General features: G+C 44.8%; 1 protein-coding gene across 2 annotated transcripts in view; it reads right to left on the bottom strand.

Moving 5' to 3' along the window:
• Positions 1-21516, bottom strand: part of CCDC90B (coiled-coil domain containing 90B) — a 110910-nt gene that overhangs the window by 18309 nt on the left and 71085 nt on the right. For both annotated transcript variants that reach the window (XM_078658482.1, XM_078658481.1), the window contains 2 exons: positions 19192-19233; positions 19032-19103 (listed from right to left, as the gene is read on the bottom strand). In XM_078658482.1, coding sequence (XP_078514608.1) covers positions 19032-19103; positions 19192-19233 — 114 coding nt within the window. The remainder of the gene's footprint in view (positions 1-19031; positions 19104-19191; positions 19234-21516) is intronic.

The raw sequence follows: 21516 nt of genomic DNA, 5'->3' as shown, positions 1-21516 counted from the left end.
AATTGGCTTGGTAGTTTGGTTTGCCCTGTTCCCATCAAGCACTGGGACAGGAACAGACTAATTTGCATGTAGCCAGGTTCTGAGCTGGGATGGTGCAGTGAGCTAAAAAACGGTGATGGATCAAGCCCTGATCTTTGGACTGGGTAAGAGTGGTCTGCTTAATTCAGACACTCTGTTCATCACCACCCCCTTTTCTGAATCATTTTGTCCACCATAAGCGTGGAAGGGTATACTCAGATGTGAGTCCCTTGCTCATTGCACCATCAGGATTCAAGCAAGCCGGGCCGACGACGGCTGAAATGCCAGAAACCGGTCCCCGGAAGCTTGTTTCCTTCCCAGTATAAGAATTGGCTTGGTAGTTTGGTTTGCCCTGTTCCCATCATGCACTGGGACAGGAACAGACTAATTTGCATGTAGCCAGGTTCTGAGCTGCACACAAAGGCCCTGCTACAAAACGGTGATGGATCAAGCCCTGATCTTTGGACTGGGTAAGAGTGGTCTGCTTAATTCAGACACTCTGTTCATCACCACCCCCTTTTCTGAATCACTTTATAAAAGTGGCATTTCTTATAAAAGTGGCATTTCTAAAATAGTAATGTTAAATCCAACTTTACATGTAAAGAGGATTCATCATTACTGTTCCAAAGATATCAAACATGATGCAGCTACTCCTTTCTAATCAGGAATTACAGCTTGAAAGTATAATTAGGAATTCTCAATGTTAACCAATGAGAAGAGTAGGCCTCACAGTAGTGAATAACGAATTTGGTTGTTTGGAACTACCAGGACATGCAAATCTTCAAAGTAAATGTCCAACCGTTTGCTTACAAAAGCACCCTGCCCTTATGGGCTACCTAGGGCCACCCTTAGGGGTGACATGTGTAATAAAAGGGAAGTTTAAGGCTTGGCAAAGGGTTTTAAATGTCAAGTCGAAGTGGCTGTAAACTGCACACACAGGCCCTGCAAAGGCAGGCCTGGAACAGGTTTGAAAAACTACTAGAGCGGGTGGCACAATCAGAACTACAGATACCACTCTTCGCCCTCAAAAAGAATACCATCATTGGACAACGCTTAATTCGGGCAGCAGATGAACTACAAAGAAAACCAGACTTGTTGCTCCCCTTTCTTAACATGCAACCCATCCTTGGACACCACAAACGTGGGAATTGCCAATCGTGCAGCTCTACATTGGAAGGCACTGAATTCTCAAATGGTTCTGAGAAATGGTTTCATAAAGAATTTTCAACATGCAAAACAAAAAACGTTGTCTACACCATCATCTGCCCTTGTTCACTGATCTATATTGGCAAAACTTAACAAGAAATACGGCAGCGAATATCACAACACCGCTCAAGAGCCAAAAACAAGGTTCGAAATGCGCCCCTTGTCTCACATTTTCAAGAACTCCATCATACTGAAAAAGATTTCCGATGGACAGTACTTAGCTTCATTAAATCCAATCCCAGAGGTGGTGACCTCCACAGAGAAGCCCATCTAATAATGAAATTCAACACAGCCACTCGGGGGCTTAATGAAATGTCTGAAATAAGCAGATTGTAATCCGCTTGTGTAGCACAGTTGAAAACCACAGATCCCAGCATGCAATGCACCACCGACTCCGAGAGTCTACAAGTAATGTCAGGCATCCCAGGCTGACTACTTCCGCATTTCCGAGATGGCGCAGTGGTGAAGGACGCATCAACTGCTAAAGCTACGAATCAAGAGGCAAGTGTAACGAACACGGTTGTGTCAGGAGCACTCAAGGAAATCCAATGCTTTGAGAATAAAGTCCTCACATGGTCCTCATTTTCCCATGCAGGCCTGATTCACTCAAGCATCACAGGAAGAAGAACAGCTTCCCTTCACCTTAGGCAAGTCACTCTGACAATAGTTTGCCGTGCATGCTGACCATTCTTATAATTGTAACTTCAATGTCAGCTTTCACAATGCATATGCTGACAGACGCTAACACGGGCTCCGTCTTCGCAGGTGGTCACATAACTGTTTCATGAAGTATCGACACACATACTGAAGATCTTCCCCCGCCAATTCGAGGCAAGCCATTTCCTCAGAATTGTACTTACCAGGTTAGCCTGAATAGGGGTGTTCCCCATGCATCATTCTACTATTTTCTCACTTTGTTTCGGTTTCATAGAGTGCTCCCTTGTTTGAAGCTGCAGAACCCCCAGCTCATACAATTTCCCATTTTTTCTAATCCTTTATAGAAACCATCTTTTCACGTGGTTACAAGTTCCATAATTTGGACTTCACCAGCTTGTTCCTTTCGCCAAACTGAATGGTAAGGAAAAACTCTCCATCTAATTAAGGTCGGTAGGGTATTGTTATCATTTGGGACACAATTCTTATATACAACTTTATTTATGGTTTATAGTGTCTGACCATGTTCTAGTCCTGAGGACAGCCCGAAAGAAAATAAGGGCTCCAAAACGTGTCAAACTGACCCAGCTAGTTGGAATGGATATTGAACTGCATAAATCAGGCATATTCTGCGAACAGGGTAATCAGCCTATTGTTAGCCCATAACCCCGACTAACTTGTACTGGCAGGCGTTAGATGTTGACCACTATAAAATGTTTTGCCGCCTTGTTGCTTATTTCAAATGAAGGACTGGTCATTTTTTGTATTGTCATGTATTGTCATCCAATTTTGTCTCTTGTGTAATTGTCTAATGTTTCACTGTTAGTAATGTGTTGTTAAACATTCATAACTGTTAGTTCTTCTCTGTGTGACATACTTTATATGTTGATCATCTATTTCAAAAAGCATAGCTGAATAGTGATGGTGTAATAAATCACCAAAACCACCTTAGTTGATAAATTGTTTTTTTCCATTCATTTATTGTTGATCCAATTTGCACACCCAAACAATCCTTACGTATAAATTTTGTTGAGGGCTAGTTTGGGTGTAATTATAGGCCCAGCCCCTATTTGTTCACAGCAGGCTCATTAGTAGCATTTAATTTACAGTCCCTGGACCAATGCTATACCCTTTACAAGGTGGCTACCACCACACACGAGACGCACTGTGTCACAAGCCCCCATCACCCGCTGACTGGACCACGGCAATGCCCTTTACGTAGGAATCGCCGCACACCTTCTACAGAGACTTAAGACCATACAGAACGCTGCAGCTGTTCTCATCCTCGGGCTTCCCAGACGTACCCATATCACACCCCACATCAGGACAATCTACGGGCTCCACGTACAGAAGAGATGCCAATTCAAGCTGCTGACCCATGCACACAAGGCTCTACACGAGGACCCGCCTACATTAATCGCCGCCTGAACTTCCACTAACCATCGAGAAGACTATGCACTGCCTCCCTTTCACTTGCCCATAATCCCCGCATCTACTGAAGTAGAAGTGGAGGACGCTCCTTCTCCCACATCGAAGCAATGATCTGGAACAGCCTACCCAGACAACTCTGGACCTTCGCCTCAAATTCTGATGACCCTCAAGATCTGGCTGTTTGAATAAGCCTCCAGGACCAGGAGGGGTACCCAAAGTGCTACCCTCATAGCGGTGGAAGGCTACTGCCTTCACCAGGGGCTAAGCAGCATGAGCGCAGTGGTGACAGCATACTGTGTAGAGATCAGTAGGAGTGAACAACTCCTTTTTAACCTGTGTCGCGGGAGTGCTGTGTACAGGCTCGCTCACTTTTTAAAGTGCTCCTGCTGTTTGCTGTATTCACTTTTAGCCTACATCAGTTAGATGTGTAGTGCTGTGTAGTGCAGGAGTGTTGACTCTGCACTGAGTGTATATGAGACTGGAAAGGGTACTGTACAGGGATAGAGCAGTGATGTGCGGCGTGCGCATGGTGAGCGCAGATACTGTTGTATGTGTACATACGAAGAGTACAATACATGAGAGATGCAGGTTTATTCACTGCGTGCATGGTGAGTGCATGTACTGGGTTATCTCTACCTGCGAGGAGTACAGTACATAAAGGGTATAGTCTTGTGCAGTGCGCGCATGGTAAATGTGTATGCTGGTTGCATGTGTGCCTGCAAGTGGCAACACAGAAAGAGCTACAGTTCTGAGCCATGCACACAGAGGAAATGTGTGTGCTGAATATATGGGATTCTGTGGTGGCACAATAAATGGAGGTAACAGTGCTTTATAGTGTGGGTCCTGTGTACACCCACAGATTGTAAGTGTGCCTGTAATGGTACATTACATGGAGGACCGAAGGTTCTATTTTGGGAGGCCCAGGACTGCTTGGTGAAGACATGAGGAGGTAGTGGAATACCCCGAGACAGATTTGTGTATTGCTACATTTCTGTGGTGGGACACGCTGGAGGAGGAAGTGCGAGGCTCGCTCTGTACACTTCAAAGGAAGGGCCTGGACACATCTCTGGAAGGAGATGGGGCTGAGAAATTAATCAAAGCCCGAGATTAACTTCTTGATGAACATATCACTGTGGCCGACATCCAGGTGTGAACTCTAGTCACTCATGGCCTGTGTTGTGGGACGATCAGCTTTGGAATCTCTCCTACTTTGATGAATAGCTTTTCAAGATGAAGAGGGAGAGGAAAATGATGCACTTCAAAAGTAGCAGAACCTAAACCTAAAATTTCAAAGATCCAGGCCCTAAATCACATTTGGTGTCTGGAAATGAAGGAGCGGTTGTGACCCCCAAAAACTGACGAGCAGTGTGGAGTGGGAAAGCTCTGCAAAACGTCTGGCTGTGAAGAGGACAGGGGTAAAAGGCACCAAGACAACCTGCTCTGGGGCCTAGAGCTTACCAAGATCAGTGTGCCCTGTGAGGAAGAGGAGAGTGTTGGAGGGAGCAAGGTCAAGTGGGGAGCCCTGTAGAGAACTCCCACTGTGAGGTGTGGGGCTGCTGCACCGATCGGGTTGTTGTCCGTGTGCAGACGAGTCGGCGATTCCAGTATGCAGGGAGAAGGCCACCATGAAAGATTACTGAGTGGTAAGTGCGGAAGCCTGTGTGACATTGCTGCGGTGACCCCGTCTCCCAGGAGGAGCTGCTGTGGATAAGACTGCCTTGCGGAGAAGGGCCGAAGCCTGTGCGACTTTGTAGTGGAGAGCCCATATGAGTAATGAGGACTGCATCCGACCTGACCTGGGTATAACTTGTGATGGGTCTACTGTGCCCTGGGGAACTCACTGCTGAGAGTGCAGTGGAGCTAAGACACTTTTGACTGTAATCAGAGTCAGAGAGGACTCTTGAGTTAAAGTCCTACTCGTGAGCATTCCCTGGATGTGGCCAACAGTAAATGAGGAATAACCCCAATCACATTGTGAGGAATCAGTGGCACAGGGACTTGCCAGTAAACTACTAAAGCCCCGACCTCAAGGGAGACATGTGGTGTGGTCTGTGGATGCCATAACCTTCCTTTGAATGAATAGAGATTTTGTTATAAAAATAGTTATTTGTCTGAACATGGATTTACTGATGCAGCTGTGAGCTCTTTGAGTTATGTGCAATATTCGCTAACCTGTAACCACATCTCCCCCTTAAAGGACCCTTAGATTGCTCGTTCACGTTTACCATTGAGATTCAAATGCAGAAGGGGTACTTGGCCCAGTTGTTCCAGATCCATAGTAGGCGGGCCCCGGGATATCAGGAGTAAAGGCCTCAACCCCCATGGTTGTGCCCAGTAGTCCCTGCATGCCCTGTGGCCCTCTGAAAACGGTTCTGATAATTCCCTTTTTAGAATTGACTTAAAGGAGTTTGTACCATCTAAATAAACTACATGTATACAATATAAAAGAAGGGACTAGGGGCTTTGGTATATAGGGTTGATTTGTGACTAATTAAAAGTTATTTCCACATCATAGCTCAGCAATAGATTTTTTATATCTCACGTGCTGATTTTTTATTTGTTTTTATTCACTGTTGGCCACTGGCGCTGGTGGATATCAAGTAAGTTTTCACATAGATCATTTTGAAACAGGCATTTCCTGTGACTAATGTGAATGTGTGGTTGGCCGATTACTTGTTCTGCACCGATGTATTTTGTAGCCAGTCTGTCCGCATTGTCTCCTTTCTCGTAGTACATCTAACAGCGTGATTGTTGTTGGTGGAGGGGGCAGCGAGGACCACACGCCCCAGCAGTCTCTGCGGCCGTTGGCACCATCACTGCACCCAGAGGTGCATAAAAGTTGCGGTCGGGCCCTGCAGCGCAGGAGCCCGTGTTTGTTGTTGGTGGAGGAGGCAGCCAGGGCCGCACGCACCAGCAGGACCGGCGGCCTTTGCCGCATTCACTCTGCGTCCGGAGACGCATAACATTTGCGGTCCAGCCCTGTAGCAAGGGATGCACGCGGGCGTGCCTGGTCCAAGGGAGGGTCCGTCTGCACCTGTCTGCGGCCGAACTAGGCTGGGCTGGGCCAACCCTCTTGGTTGGTCACCTTTGTATTAGATGCAGCCCACAGGACAGAGCATACTTGAATTTCCTACATTGGAGACGGATCCCTCATGAGTTTAGCCAGAGGAACCACAGCAGTGTGGTAAGCACGTGTTAATTGTATTATTGATTTATTCGTGGACGACCTAGGGTCTGACTACCAACTGTAGCGGTTAGCATTTATCGATCATGGGGAAAAGAAAAGCCACTAATTCCGACAATTAGTCTAACAAAAGGGCTACCATTGACTTATCTAGCCAAGGCGGTGTGGGCCATTTCCCAAGAGATTGATAAGGCGGAGAGGAGATTATCTATGGGCTTTCCCGGTCCCCTAGTGCCTAAACTCTTGCGGGCTGATTCAGTGGAAGCAACTATCACAAGCTCTCCGGTTGGCATGTCGAATAGTGAACAGGCTGCCATCATAGGTGTGGTGGCGTCAGAGAAAGGCAAGTCATGCACAAGTGTTTCATCTTCAGGCACCACGGGGGGCCCACAAAGAGAGAGGACTCATCCAAAACCTCTGTCCAGCCTGATAGACATGTGGGACGTTTGGAACACCTTGAGAGGCTTAATCATGAACTTAATGACTGACTTGTTCTCTAAGCTCTGGGACAAATTGGACAAAGGGTTATCAGATTCTAGAGAGACATTAGACAAAAGTGGAGAACATGCTGAAAACTATTTCTGATGTTACTAATGTTTCGCCCCGAGTAGGGCCCATTCACAGGCAGCGTGCCCCAGTCTGCAAGGGCAATATGAGCCAGGAAACCAACTACCAAACTCTGACAGACCATTAGGGAATGGACCCCTGAGTGACCTAGGGGTCCAAGAGAAGGAGATTGGAAACAGGTTCAATTCTCAAACACATAATATGGAGAGAGGAGGCCGGGGATAAGGGACCGACTTTCCCCATCACTGGAGCAAGAGAGGGGGGGGGGGCAAGTCCGAAAAGCATTTACAGACCAGATTTGCCAGTAATTGATCTGCCCCCAGTATGTTGCCCCTATACTGTAGCTTTGGTGGGGGTGCACCGTCCAGGAGTGGGTACTGAGGAAGCTACAGATAATCTTATAAATAAAGTGTCTCACTGTTTAGGGAAATCCAGAAGATTTAACACAAGGGACCATTCTCTTATCCTGATGGCAAGAAGGGTCTCTTGGATTGGAAAATCCAAGAAATCCTTCAAGGGCGCTGCCGTGATTGTCACCTTTAGATTTCCAGAAATAGCACACATTTGAGAAAAGCGGCAGTGTATCCTTTTTATGCTTCAGAAATTAAACCACTCCCACATATTTCTATAGGCCGGGCACTATCACCCCAGTAACTAATAATGGCAGGGAGTTGGATGGGGGTTCACACATGTGGGAGGGAATGGAGTTGGCATTGAATACCTATGCCCCTTTGTCAGATCATAATGAACTGGATCAACAGGCGGCGGGCACTGAGCACAGACCAGCACAGGCAACAGTGATTGACCTCCAGAGGCAGGTCGCCATGCTCAGTGGGGAACGGCAGAGAGAGAATGTAGAGCACACCACAGATCACTCTAACCGGACTTACCGGTTAGGTCATCAAGGTGACAAGACAATATCAAAAACAACAGGTGATGGACAGAATGCAGAACACTGTTATACATTCACCCCAGTAAAGAGATCTGGGCCTAAATCCATTGTTTCTTTGCACTCCACACCACCCCAGGTCAGACATGGCCATATGCAAATCAGCCTTGACCTTGTGCCTCATGGGAACAGTCCAGCCCGAACTGCCAAGCCATGTCTTTCCTGGACCGGAATCAAGCATCCAAGGACAGGTTTCTGGCTATCAGCCGTCATCAGCATGGATAGCTTGACTCCAGTGGTGTGGAGAGCATGGGACTCACGTCTGAGCATACCCATCCCACTCATGCTCTCGACACCACTGGAGTCAAGCTATCCAGGCTGATGACGGCTGATAGCCAGAAACCGGTCCTTGGATGCTTGATTCCGGTCCAGGAAAGACATGGCTTGGCAGTTTGGGCTGGACTGTTCCCATGAGGCACAGGGTCAAGGCTGATTTGCATATGGCCATATCTGACCTGGGGTGGTGTGGAGTGCAAAAAAGACGATGGATTTAGGCCCAGATCTCTGTACTGGGGTGAATGTATGACAATGTTCTGCATTCTGTCCATCACCTGCTGTTTTTGCCTTTGTCGCCCCGAGTGGGATGGGTATGCTCAGATGTGAGTCCCATGCTCCCCACACCACTGGAGTCAATCTATCCAGACTGATGACCGCTGATAGCCAGAAACCGGTCCTTGGATGCTTGATTCCGGTCCAGGAAAGACATGGCTTGGCAGTTCGGGCTGGACTGTTCCCATGAGGCACAGGGTCAAGGCTGATTTCCATATGGCCATGTCTGACCTGGGGTTGTGTGGAGTGCAAAAAAACGATGGATTTAGGCCCAGATCTCTGTACTGGGGTGAATGTATGACAATGTTCTGCATTCCGTCCATCACCTGTTGTTTTTGCCTTTGTCGCCCCGAGTGGGATGGGTATGCTCAGACGTGAGTCCCATGCTCTCCACACCACTGGAGTCAATCTATCCAGGCTGATGACGGCTGATAGCCAGAAACCGGTCCTTGGATGCTTGATTCTGGTCCATGAAAGACATGGCTTGGCAGTTTGGGCTGGACTGTTCCCATGAGGCACAGGGTCAAGGCTGATTTGCATATGGCCATATCTGACCTGGGGTGGTGTGGAGGGCAAAAACAACGATGGATTTAGGCCCAGATCTCTGTACTGGGGTGAATGCATGACAATGTTCTGTATTCTGTCCATCACCTGTTGTTTTTGCCTTTGTCGCCCCGAGTGGGATGGGTATGCTCAGACGTGAGTCCCATGCTCTCCACACCACTGGAGTCAAGCTATCCAGGCTGATGACGGCTGATAGCCAGAAACCGGTCCTTGGATGCCTGATTCCGGTCCAGGAAAGACATGGCTTGGCAGTTCGGGCTGGACTGTTCCCATGAGGCACAGGATCAAGGCTGATTTGCATATGGCCATATCTGACCTGGGGTGGTGTGGAGTGCAAAAAAACGATGGATTTAGGCCCAGATCTCTGTACTGGGGTGAATGTATGACAATGTTCTGCATTCTGTCCATCACCTGTTGTTTTTGCCTTTGTCGCCCCGAGTGGGATGGGTATGCTCAGACGTGAGTCCCATGCTCTCCACACCACTGGAGTCAAGCTATCCAGGCTGATGACGGTTGATAGCCAGAAACCGGGCCTTGGATGCTTGATTCCGGTCCAGGAAAGACATGGCTTGGCAGTTCGGGCTGGACTGTTCCCATGAGGCACCGGGTCAAGGCTGATTTGCATATGGCCATGTCTGACCTGGGGTGGTGTGGAGGGCAAAAACAACGATGGATTTAGGCCCAGATCTCTGTACTGGGGTGAATGCATGACAATGTTCTGCATTCTGTCCATCACCTGTTGTTTTTGCCTTTGTCGCCCCGAGTGGGATGGGTATGCTCAGACGTGAGTCCCATGCTCTCCACACCACTGGAGTCAAGCTATCCAGGCTGATGACGGCTGATAGCCAGAAACCGGTCCTTGGATGCCTGATTCCGGTCCAGGAAAGACATGGCTTGGCAGTTTGGGCTGGACTGTTCCCATGAGGCACAGGATCAAGGCTGATTTGCATATGGCCATATCTGACCTGGGGTGGTGTGGAGTGCAAAAAAACGATGGATTTAGGCCCAGATCTCTGTACTGGGGTGAATGTATGACAATGTTCTGCATTCTGTCCATCACCTGTTGTTTTTGCCTTTGTCGCCCCGAGTGGGATGGGTATGCTCAGACGTGAGTCCCATGCTCTCCACACCACTGGAGTCAAGCTATCCAGGCTGATGACGGTTGATAGCCAGAAACCGGGCCTTGGATGCTTGATTCCGGTCCAGGAAAGACATGGCTTGGCAGTTCGGGCTGGACTGTTCCCATGAGGCACCGGGTCAAGGCTGATTTGCATATGGCCATGTCTGACCTGGGGTGGTGTGGAGTGTAAAAAAACGATGGATTTAGGCCCAGATCTCTGTACTGGGGTGAACGTATGACAATGTTCTGCATTCTGTCCATCACCTGTTGTTTTGGACAGGACAATATCAGCCATTACCTAGTACCCAGGGAGGGAGGGAGGTTAGTTTGAGCTCTTGGAACGTGGCAGGATTAGACTCAAAATTTGAAGATAATAGATGGAGTCAATCCCTAACCCCCTATAAGATCATTTGCCTGCAGGAGACCTGGGAAGTGGAAAATACATTATTTTTGGAGGGCTATAAGTCATTCTTCGTCCCAGCAGAAGGTTCGATATTCGGTCAAGATAAAGGTGGCTTAATTATATTTATTGCCCTCGAGCTGTGTGGGTCAGTGAAACAACTGAATTGGAACAGTACAGTGGCATAAGGCTTAAGGCTGGTGATAGGTAGAACGAAATGGCTCACAATAATTAACTTTAATAATGCCAAAAATAGGAGTCTGGGCTCAACAAATTTGAAGGAGCTAGCCGGTTTCCTAAATCAGTTACAGGGGGGACGATTTATCACTGGGCAATCTTATTTTGTTCGGAGATTTTAATTGCCGTTTATGTTTAGACATTGGACAAAGTACTAGGGCCACTTCCTCATGCATGACAGTAGAAGAATGGCACATGGAGCACTCTGTAGATGGTCACAAATGAAATGCTCTGCTAAACTCCTTTGACCTAAAGTTCACCTTACAAAATGCAGTAATGCCTCCCAATAGTCTCTATCCTTCCACCTATAAAGGAAGGGGCTGTGCGTCCACCATTGATTTTATTTTTGTGTCATCAACACTGGCATATTGAATATCGTTCTTTAGGACTATAGAAGTCAGCGATTATAACCCTTTGACTCTGGGGATGTGGGCTCAGGGGCCGAAGCTAGTGCAAAGCAGCAGGATGGGAGGGACATTAAGGCCAACTCACCAGGGGCGGCGCCTGAGGTGGATAGCAATGATTTTTATTGATCCCTTTTCAAAGAGAGGCAACAGGAGGTATTGAAGTGCCAGGAGACCTCACCTTCAAAGGAAGAGATACTCAGTTCCTTTGATGTTATAGCAAAGCCAGTTAGAGCTCTTCTAATTGTACCAGTGGTCACTGCCCAACCGGATAACCCAAGGTGGTTCGACAATGAGTGTTCACAAGCATTGAGGAAACTCAAAATGGATCTGAAAGAGACTCCGCGCAATAGATATATGGTAGCTAGTTGCCGCATTAACTATAAAGAAGCATTAAAGAATCGTAGGACTACATTACAAAAACAGGCTTGGGATGAACTGGTGGAGGCTAGGGCATTAAAAGATAGTTCCTTATTCTGGAAAGTCATTAACAGACCTGGTTTCTCTGACAAACCAACCATGTGCACACAGGACCAATAGAAGAATCACTTCCAGACAGTTTAGAATTATGGGGAGGGAGTTCACTGTAACAATGGCTTGGAGTCCGTCCCATGTGATTCTTATATTAATTTTCAGTTAGAAGAGGTAACAATAGAGATAGAGGGACAGACCAATAATAAGAGAGACAGTTTCAAGCTCCTTTGTTTTGCGCATAAATCCTTGCATAAAAAAGGACCACACATTTTGCAAAATGAGTTATAATTCCACGTCCTTTTGAGCAACTTGAGATCGTGCCATCAAGCCCTTGCCTCAGTCAAGCGTACATCCAAGGTCAGATTGGGCGACCAGTCCTTTTCTAAAGGAGCCACGTTCCTTTGGAACAACCTACCCCTTGATCTTCGCCTGACAGACGATCACCTGATGTTCAGAAAAAAACTAAAAACCACCCTGTTCCCTAGATTCTGATCTTACCTAAGAACCAAACTAAACTGCACTCTAACCCGCCCTAGCGCCATGATGCGCTCTATAAATACTATTAAATACAAATAGAAAAAATACAAATAAGGCTCCGAACCCAGACGGGATCCCCCCGACCTGTTTAGAAGCAACATTGAGGTGTGTGCCCCGATTTCAACCAGGGTTCTGAATGCTGCAGTTTTAACTGACATGCCCCAGTCTTGGTCTACTGATATATATATATAGATATATATATATATATATATATATATATATATATCTATATATATATATCTATATATATATATCTATATATATATATATATATATATATATCCCCAATTGCTACCGAACCATATCGTTGATAGACTCGACCGTAAAGGTTATGGGACGGGTCAAACTAAATAGGCTAGTGGAGTGGCAGACAAAAAACAAATCATCTCGGAGGTACAATAGGGCTTTCGAGCAGGTAAATCCATAGTGGGACAATGCTTGAACCTCTACTTACTGATGGCAAAATATACAATCGACAAAGCCAGGACCTTTACTCTGAGAACTTTCCATTGATCACTGAGACCTAGCCATTTTGACTGATGCCCGGTGGAGCAACCTCGCGAGCTAAAGGGGAGATGGGTTATGGATTCCCTCCTTGACCATCAACTACCCAGCCGGACTTTGGGCATACCCACCTGCGTCTCTCCTGACCTTATCTCCCTCCTCCCCCTACCCCTCTCCGCTCTACTCTTCTCTTCTCCACTTTCCTGCTACTGACCTTTGCCCTCACCTGTCCTGGCCCTTAGCCCCCACCCTGTTTATCTGTGAATTTTCTCTCGACAATTGAGACCTAGATATTTTGTCTGATGCCCGATGGAGCACCTGGTTTAGCTAAAGGGGAGACGGGCCAGGGATTCCCCCCTTGGACGTCACCTACCCAGTCGGTCTTTAGAGAGACTTCCTTTCATCTCTCCTGTCGTCTCTTCCCACTTCCTCCCTCTATTTATGTCTCTCCTTCTCTCCTCACTCAATGTATTGCTTATTGTTTGACATAATGTGTAATTGTTATAATTTTCTATTACATTGTGGAAACTAATGTAAAACGCTTTGATACCTTCGGGTGTAGCCAGCGCTATATAAAACTTTTTAAATAAATAGGATAAATGGATCTTACTGCAGCATTTGATAGGGTGAACCGCAGTAAATTGTGGTCCTTGTTAGACTAACTAGGAGTAGAGCGTTCAATAATAAATGCCCTGATGTCTTTATATGCCAATACCTCAGCGGCTGTACGCTTTACACATGAGGAGGATCTTACAGTTTTAACTGCTCAGGAGGGGTCCACCAAGGCTGTATTCTAGCCCCTTTTTTACTTGCGCTGTATATTAATGGGTTGGAAACGGCCTGGATATCTTTGCAGGTCGATACCCCGAGAATAGGCAGCAGACGAGTCACAGTACTGCTGTATGCAGACGATGCATTGCTTATAGTACGTACCCCAAGAGCGTTGCAAGCCTTGATTGACAGGTTTGTTACCTTTATGAAGGGGTTGTACTTGTGCCCCAACTACGCCACATCGTTTTGTGATGGAAGTGGGCTGTCGGGGGACTAGTACAAAAACCTATAAGGCAGGTTCTTTTAGTATAGCCAAAGTTCCAGCTTTTAAATATCGTGGGTTTGTTTCCGATGCTAAACTAAACTGGAACACTCTGATAGAAGAGAAGGTGATGGACATTAAGAAAGTAATGCGAGCCATCTCAAATTACGCACACAGAAGAGGTGCATAGTCGCCTGTGGTGATTTTAAAATTATATCAATCTATTTGTATTAAGGCAGTGTACGGGAGCGAGATCTGGCGGTACAAGGCAGTGGTGGAACTACAGACGACGCACAACAAATATCTGAGACAGTTGTTAAAAGTCCCTCAAGGTGCCCCCACTTACTCAGTTCACGAAGAACTTGGGTTGAGGCATGTGTCCGACTTAGTCGTAGTCAAGCCTCTGCTTTGCTGGGTGAGTATTTGGTCCAATGAGGAGGCCTCCTTTAACCAAGCTGTAATTTTGGACTGCCTCTCATTGGATCATGCCCTTAAAATACCCTGGCTAAGATTTATTAAAGAAACACTCTGTAACCTAGGAAGAATAGACATTTTTACAAATTATAGAACAGTAAAGAAAGAGGATAAAAAACTAATTAATGATCTATTCACTAAGAAAGTAAGCGCAGAGAGAGAAGGAAAGGAATTGGCTAAGCCGAGAGGTGGATAGAGGACCCTGTGGCTGTGACAATAGGTCTCCACAGGATATTTTACATTTGGTCTTTTTATGCAAATATTTTACGTATCCCAGACGTCTCTATCTTAAACCCTATTTAAAAGATATGGGTTTTAGACAGGCTCGAATTGCACTTTTGCACATGCAACCTCTGCAGAATTAACGCACTTTATTCGTGGTTATGCACATGTTAGGAGCAATGGTGAGATCTAGTTAAACCAGACATGACTAAGACTGAGAGGTGTATTTATGAATAGCGATATATTGACATAGGTTCTCTGGGGAACCAGTTCGTATTTACAGTCATGTATAAATTAGTGGTCTTGCAAGAGGAGAGTATATTTTGATGTCATTTTAGACTTGTGTTAAAATGAATTATGTTTTTGAATGAATATGACATTGTTTTAATGTATTGTATCTTTTATGGCTGTGTGCTGTCTGCATCTTTAATCAGAAAAGTCTCCAATGCTTCACACAATGCTGTGTTTTCCTGGTGTTTTTATTTTTAAATTCTGATTCTAATTGAGTGATCTCTGCCTCAAGGTACAGTCTTTTTCAATTGGTGCTGTAGAATAATGTTTTTGTATGCTTGATTACTTCTTTTCTCACCACCACCTTGGCTGCATCCCAGATTGTCTGCCCAAGACATCCTCTCTGTTTCACTCTATTTAAATTGTTTTCCATTACTTTTTTTATATTAGCTTTAAGGACCGGGTCTCAAAACGCTATTTCATTTATCTTCCATGTCCTATAGGGAGGAATCTTTGGGAAGGGGAGATGTTTATTATGTCACAGGTGTATGGTCTGACAGGATGCAAGTACTAATCGCAGAAGTTCTGACCAAGGAATACACAGAAGAGGAGGTAAAGATATAGTGAATTCCTGAATACAACCTATGCAGATTGGAATAGAATTTGTAGTCCCGCTCCCCTACCTGTTGTGTGTGCCAAACATATATAAGATTCAGGCTTATAGGAGGGGCATCAACTACGAGGAAGTTTGTGGTTTTTCCATACATAGTTCGAGGAAAACATTGAAATCGCTGCAGACTAACAAACTAATGATTGTTGAGCTACGTGGGGAAGAACCAAGCATGAAACCTTCTTTTGCCCTCATCTGGACCATAAACTGACACAATTGCAATGGTCGGACCCTTGATTTTAGCATAAATTAGCACTTTCCTACCCTCTGTGTCTCTGTATATCTTGTTCACTTATCAGAATGGCAGCCCCCTTTGTTTTGGTTAGTGCATTCGAATTGAACTGCAGTGGATAGTAAAGCGACTTGCATCTTTTAACATCATCTCACCAGAGGCGAGTCACCTGTAACAACACCACGTCAGCCCTTATGGTATGAAGCCAATTAAGAAGTGACTTCTGCTTAACTGGTGAGTTGAGACCCTGTACGTTCAAAGTCAGGATATTCAGAGCATGCCTGTTGTCTTGCATCATTATCAAATCATTCTCCTCCATCTTGTGAGTTGCAGTCTCCCTGTGCCCCAGATTGCAGTGAGCAGAGTCCAGGAAGTGGTAAGGAGGCAGACTAGTGCTGTCTCGTCCCCAAAACAAATGTTTTTTAAAAAACAATTTTACCTTTCTGTGATTTCTGTCTTTGCCTGTGGTTGTTACAGTTTAAACATTGTAGTTTTAACCTGCCTGTGATTGGATATTTTATCACCGGTTTTGTGTTTTAAACTTGTGTTTTTTTCCTGCCCATGATTACTTCCATACAACATGTTGAATTGTGGGATTTGCAGTCCAAACTCTGTCGTTTTTCCTTCTCATTGCTGATGACTTTCAGTCTTCCCTCCAAATTTCTCCTTTGCTCTGTGCTAAGACCTTTATGTTAAAACAGTGCACCCCAGCCACCATTTTGTGTTCACAAGCCAGTGAAACCAGGCCCCCTGCCTCTCCCCCCCCACTCCCTCACAGCAATAGGGATATTCTACATCAGAGGGTGCTTCTGTGAGCGGTTTAAACTGTGTTTACTTGGGACTGTGCACTTCGTTTTTTGGCCAGTAGAGGAAGTAAAGTTTTATTCAAACAGTATTGTTAGATTTCAAGTTAGTGCGGCCTTTACCTGCAGAAGTCCAAAGTGTGGATCGAGCCGGTCTGTCTCCTAGGAGATTCTGTACAGGAAAAGCAGCTTCCAACTCCCTGGCCAGCAAACCTTGTCTGAGGTTGCTGGGACCTTATCTGGTCTGATATTGTTTGGTACATGTGTACACTGATTGGTGGTTGTATCTGATGTTTCTATTGGATTAGGGTTAGTATCCTCATTGGTTGGGTATTGGAGTGTTCTGATTGGTTTCTGGGTCTGTGATTCAACCAATGTAGGGTTGGGACTAGGGCTAGGGTTAGGATTTCTATTGGAAGTAGGGACTAGGGTTTCCTGTGTTATTGATTGTTGGGACTAGGGTGGGACTAGGGCTAGGGTTAGACTTTTAATTGGAAGTAGTGATTAGGGCTTCTGGTGCGATTGGTTGCTGGACTGGTTGTGGGACTAAGAGTAGGGTTAGGCTTTCTATTGGAAGTAGGGACAAGGGCTTCCTCTGCCATTGGTTGCTTGGACTTGGGGTGGGACTACTGGTAGGGCTAGGGCATCTATTGTACGTAGAGATTAGGGGTTTTGAACTGATTGGGGGCTAGGGCTAAGATTGGCTGTAAGGTCCTGGTCTCCTATTGCTTCTAGATTTTTAAGGGCTAGTGTTGTGATAGGATAGTGTTAGGGCTAGGGTTCCCATTGGCTGATGGGGTCACCTGATTACTAGGGCTACAAAAGGCCAGGCTTAGGGCGCCTGAGCCCGGGCGTCGAGGACAAGGGCGGAGAGGACAAGGGGGGAGAGGACAAGGGCAGTTGCCTGTTTGAGCCAGTTAAGGGCGGAGAGGACAAGCGCAGTTGCCTGTTTGAGCCTGTTCGAGACTGTCCAGGGCCAGGGCCAGAAATGCTGCCCAATATACATACCTCCATTATGCATCTATGTACTTTCAATGTACTTATGGATCTATATATTTATCACTTTCTTCTAATTTAGCATTTCCAATGCACTTCCCTATTTCTCAGCCTATACTTCGCTCAATATATCCTCTACATCCACTCTCTCATTTAACCCCAAACCCCATACCACTACTATGATCCCCAAAATAACCCTTTCTAGACTCTCTCCTACTCTACCCCTCCTAGCATCATCTTACACCACTTTTACTATACCGATCCCCCAAAACAAACCTTTCTAAACTCTTCCCTCTTTTCTACCCCTCCTCAACCCTTCTCAATCCAAATAACTGACTAACATATCCACCACTAAAATTACAATCATGTTTCACCATACTTGTTCAACACTAATTCTGATGGGTTCCAGAGTAGCGGGCTACTTGCGCTTCAAAACCCCATCAGGGGTAGCAGGCGCTATATAAATACAAACCTCTTTCCCTTCACTATCCCGCCACCTACCCTTCTCTACCCAAATAGCTGAATAACATATCCACTACTCAAATTTACTTCATATTTTACTATACTAATTTTCAACACTAATCCTTTATGAGTTCTGGAGTGGCGTGCTACTCGCCAGAAAAGCGCTTCAACATCCATCAGGGGTAACAAGTGCTATATGAATGCAAACCTTTCTTCCCCTTTTTATCCCTTCGCTATCCTTCTCACTCCAAATAACTGACTAATATCCACCACTGAAATTACTTTCATATTTCACCATATTAAGTCACCACTAATCCTTTATGGGCTTCCTGAATAGCATGTTTCAACTCCCCATCAGGGGTAACAAGTGCTATATAAATACAAACCTTTTTTTCCTCCTCTATCCTTCTGCTATCATTCCAAATCCAAATAACTGACTAACCTATCCACCACTTAAAATGTACTTGCATGTTTCACTATAATAATTCAACACTAATCCTCTATGGGTCCCGGAGTAGCGTGCTACCCACCGAAAAAGCGCGTTGACGCCTCGTCAGGGGTAGTAAGCGCTACATTTCATATAAATGCAATTACAATACAATACAATCTTCTAGGAGTTTAAACGCTCCCAACTACTAGATTTATCATCCTCCTTGTCTTTGGATAGAGGACCTATGCCATGGAGCCATCCATTTATCACTAAACAAAAATAACCTCTCAATAGTCGCCTTCAATGGGTAAGAATGTTGAAAAAATGCTGTGTTAATAGGGTGTGAAATAGAGAAGCCATTTAGACAACATGGTGGAGGGCAGTGGTTGGAGATATTAATGTTCTGTTCCAAGAAGTCAGATGCATCTAATTAAACATATGCCACAGATGAACAGAAGAGGAAAGCCACATTGGAAGAAAAGAAAGGATGCAGGAAAAAGTATGAGCAAATTGTGCAGCTGGCTGAATATCAGCAGTTATTTATTTTATAACGGACACTCTACTTAAGCTAAAATTAAAAATCATGTGTGCAATAAAATGAAATACAACGAATTAACACGTAATCCTCAATAGCAAACTCTGCTGAAAGTATTAAAAAAAAGAGCACATTAAATAGTTACCATGTCTGTCAATCTGCTTCTTTCAAGGTTAATGTCCAGTTTGGTATCCGCTCTGATTTTGTTCGACTCATTCTTCAAAACAGAGAAATGTATTTACTATTCACATCTTTCAAGAAAGGACGTTTTTTTATTTGCAGGAAAGCATACAGTGTCAGTTTACCGTAAGCTGCTGCTTGACCTGGTCCAATTCTATTTTCATTTTCTAGGAACAAAAGAATTTTTTTTACAATATGTTAATTTATCTGCAATTGTATTAAAGACTGTCACAACAACTATGCCTTTGGTTTGCCATCAGATTTCACAAATATTTTGCTTCATACCAGGTACATGAATAATCGGAAAACATGTTTGAAACAGGGCCGTGTACATAAATATATAATATGTGTCATTCACTTGATCTGAAGATTTGACTGGCTGTTGTGTTGTTTACATAGTTATGTTGGTGCGCGTTACTTATGTTCTGCTGCGCGCTCTGTGGTTCGCGTTTCATGGAACATGGAACGCGAAGCCAGAGCGGTTAGCAGTTCCTTCACATTTAGCTTTTGCTAACTCCTGTCCTGCCAGGAAGAGTAAGTATGGTGCTTGTGGTCTATTTGGTCATTACACCAAAGCTTGTAGGAGAAACACGAAGGCAATCAAATGTGTTCAGGTCGACACAGACTCTAATGACAATGAGAGTAGTAGTGATGAACAAGTTTCTGATTGCTCTTTAGCACTCAAGAAAAAACTTCTACTCAATATTAGAGATGGATGTTTGATGATTGACAATAAACCTGAGTGTTGGGTCAGCATTGGTGGCGTGCGTGTGAAAGTCTACGCTGATTCTGGGTCACCATACACCATAGTGAATGATGATGTTTGGAAAAGGAGCTTCATTGGGAAAGTGGGTTCAAAACTTTTTCCTTCAGACATTGATCCCGAAGGTTATGGTGGTGAGAAAATCGACATTGTGGGTTTCCGCTGGTTTAGATTTGAGTTTAAAAATCGCAGATCCTTTGGCAAGCTGTACATTTCTAGGAAGGGTCCATCTGTCTTAGGGTGGAAAGATCAGGGTGATCTACATATAATTTTAGATCCCAATTCTGATGAGAAAGTGCTTGTGATGGATGAATGTACTAAGGTGGGTGAGAGAATTTTGAGAAGGTTCCCTTCAGTTTTTCAAAAGAAGATTAGTAAATTAAAGGACTTTGAACACAGGATCTTGCTTAAGGACAATGCGGTACCAAAGATTCACAAGGTCAGAAATGTGCTGATTGCTTTAAGAAAGGATGTCACTGCAGAACTTGATAAATTGGTTGCTTCTGACATAATTGAGCCCATTGAGGCGTCATCTTGGGTTTCTCCCTTGGAAGTGGTGAAACGCAGCAACGGAAATTTGAGGCTGTGTGTTGATTTGCGCCATCTCAATGACAACATTGTGGTTGATCAATTTCCATTTCCAAAGATCAATGAAATGTTGGCTTTATTGGATGGTGCTGAGTGGTTTAGCACAATTGATTTATCTGCAGCTTACCATCAGATACCGCTATCAAAAGATAGCAGGCAGTACACCGCTTTTATTACTCCACAAGGGTGTTTTCAGTTTAAAAGGATGCCTTTTGGCCTTGCATCTGCTGTAGCCGTTTTTCAACGCCTGATACATAGGTTGTTTGCCAATATCAAGAACACTAAGTTTTTCCAGGATGACATACTTGTTTTTGGTAAAAATGAGATGAAACATGACAAATCTTTAGACAAGGTCCTTGGTATTCTTGATGTGAAAGGATTGACGGTTGAGTATTCCAAATGCACGTTTGCCAGTGATCATGTCACGTTTTTAGGTCATGTCATTGACCGTGAGGGAATAAGACCAAAACCCAATTTAATTGATGCCATCAAATGTGCTCCCTCCCCAAACAGTAAGGACGATGTAAGCTCATTCATTGGTCTTGTTGAATACTGTTCCAAGTACATTCCCAACTTTGCAGCTTTGAAGAATAAAACGAAATTCTTTTGGCCGCCTGAATGTGAACAGGACTTTGAGGACATTAAGGTTTGCATCACCAAAATTGCTTCTTTGAAAAGCTTTGATCCTGAAGCTCAAACCATATTTACTACTGATGCAAGTATCAAGGGTTTAGGGGCGGTTTTATCTCAGATTGATCCTAATGGTGAGGAGCTTATTATTGCCTACGCTTCCAGGTCTTTGTCGCCCACTGAGGAGAAGTATTCCACCATTGAGAAAGAGACATTAGCGTGTGTTTGGGCGGTTGATCATTTCCGTGCTTTTGTGTAGGGCAAACAGTTTTTTTTACGTTGTGATCATAAACCGTTGCTTAAAGTCTTGACCACGGAAGGCACCATTAACACTTCAGCCAGAAACTGCATAGCTGACTTTCTCTCTAGGATGCCTAAACAGTTGGATATGTGCGAGGATGAAATTTGGAATTCTTTTCAGATTGCGTATGTTCATGATTTAGGTAATGCTGGCATACTGCAAGGTAAA

The sequence above is a fragment of the Lissotriton helveticus genome, chromosome 8, assembly GCF_964261635.1.
Source record: "Lissotriton helveticus chromosome 8, aLisHel1.1, whole genome shotgun sequence".
NCBI classification, from domain to species: domain Eukaryota; kingdom Metazoa; phylum Chordata; class Amphibia; order Caudata; family Salamandridae; genus Lissotriton; species Lissotriton helveticus.
This window is presented reverse-complemented; position numbering and strand designations above follow the sequence as displayed.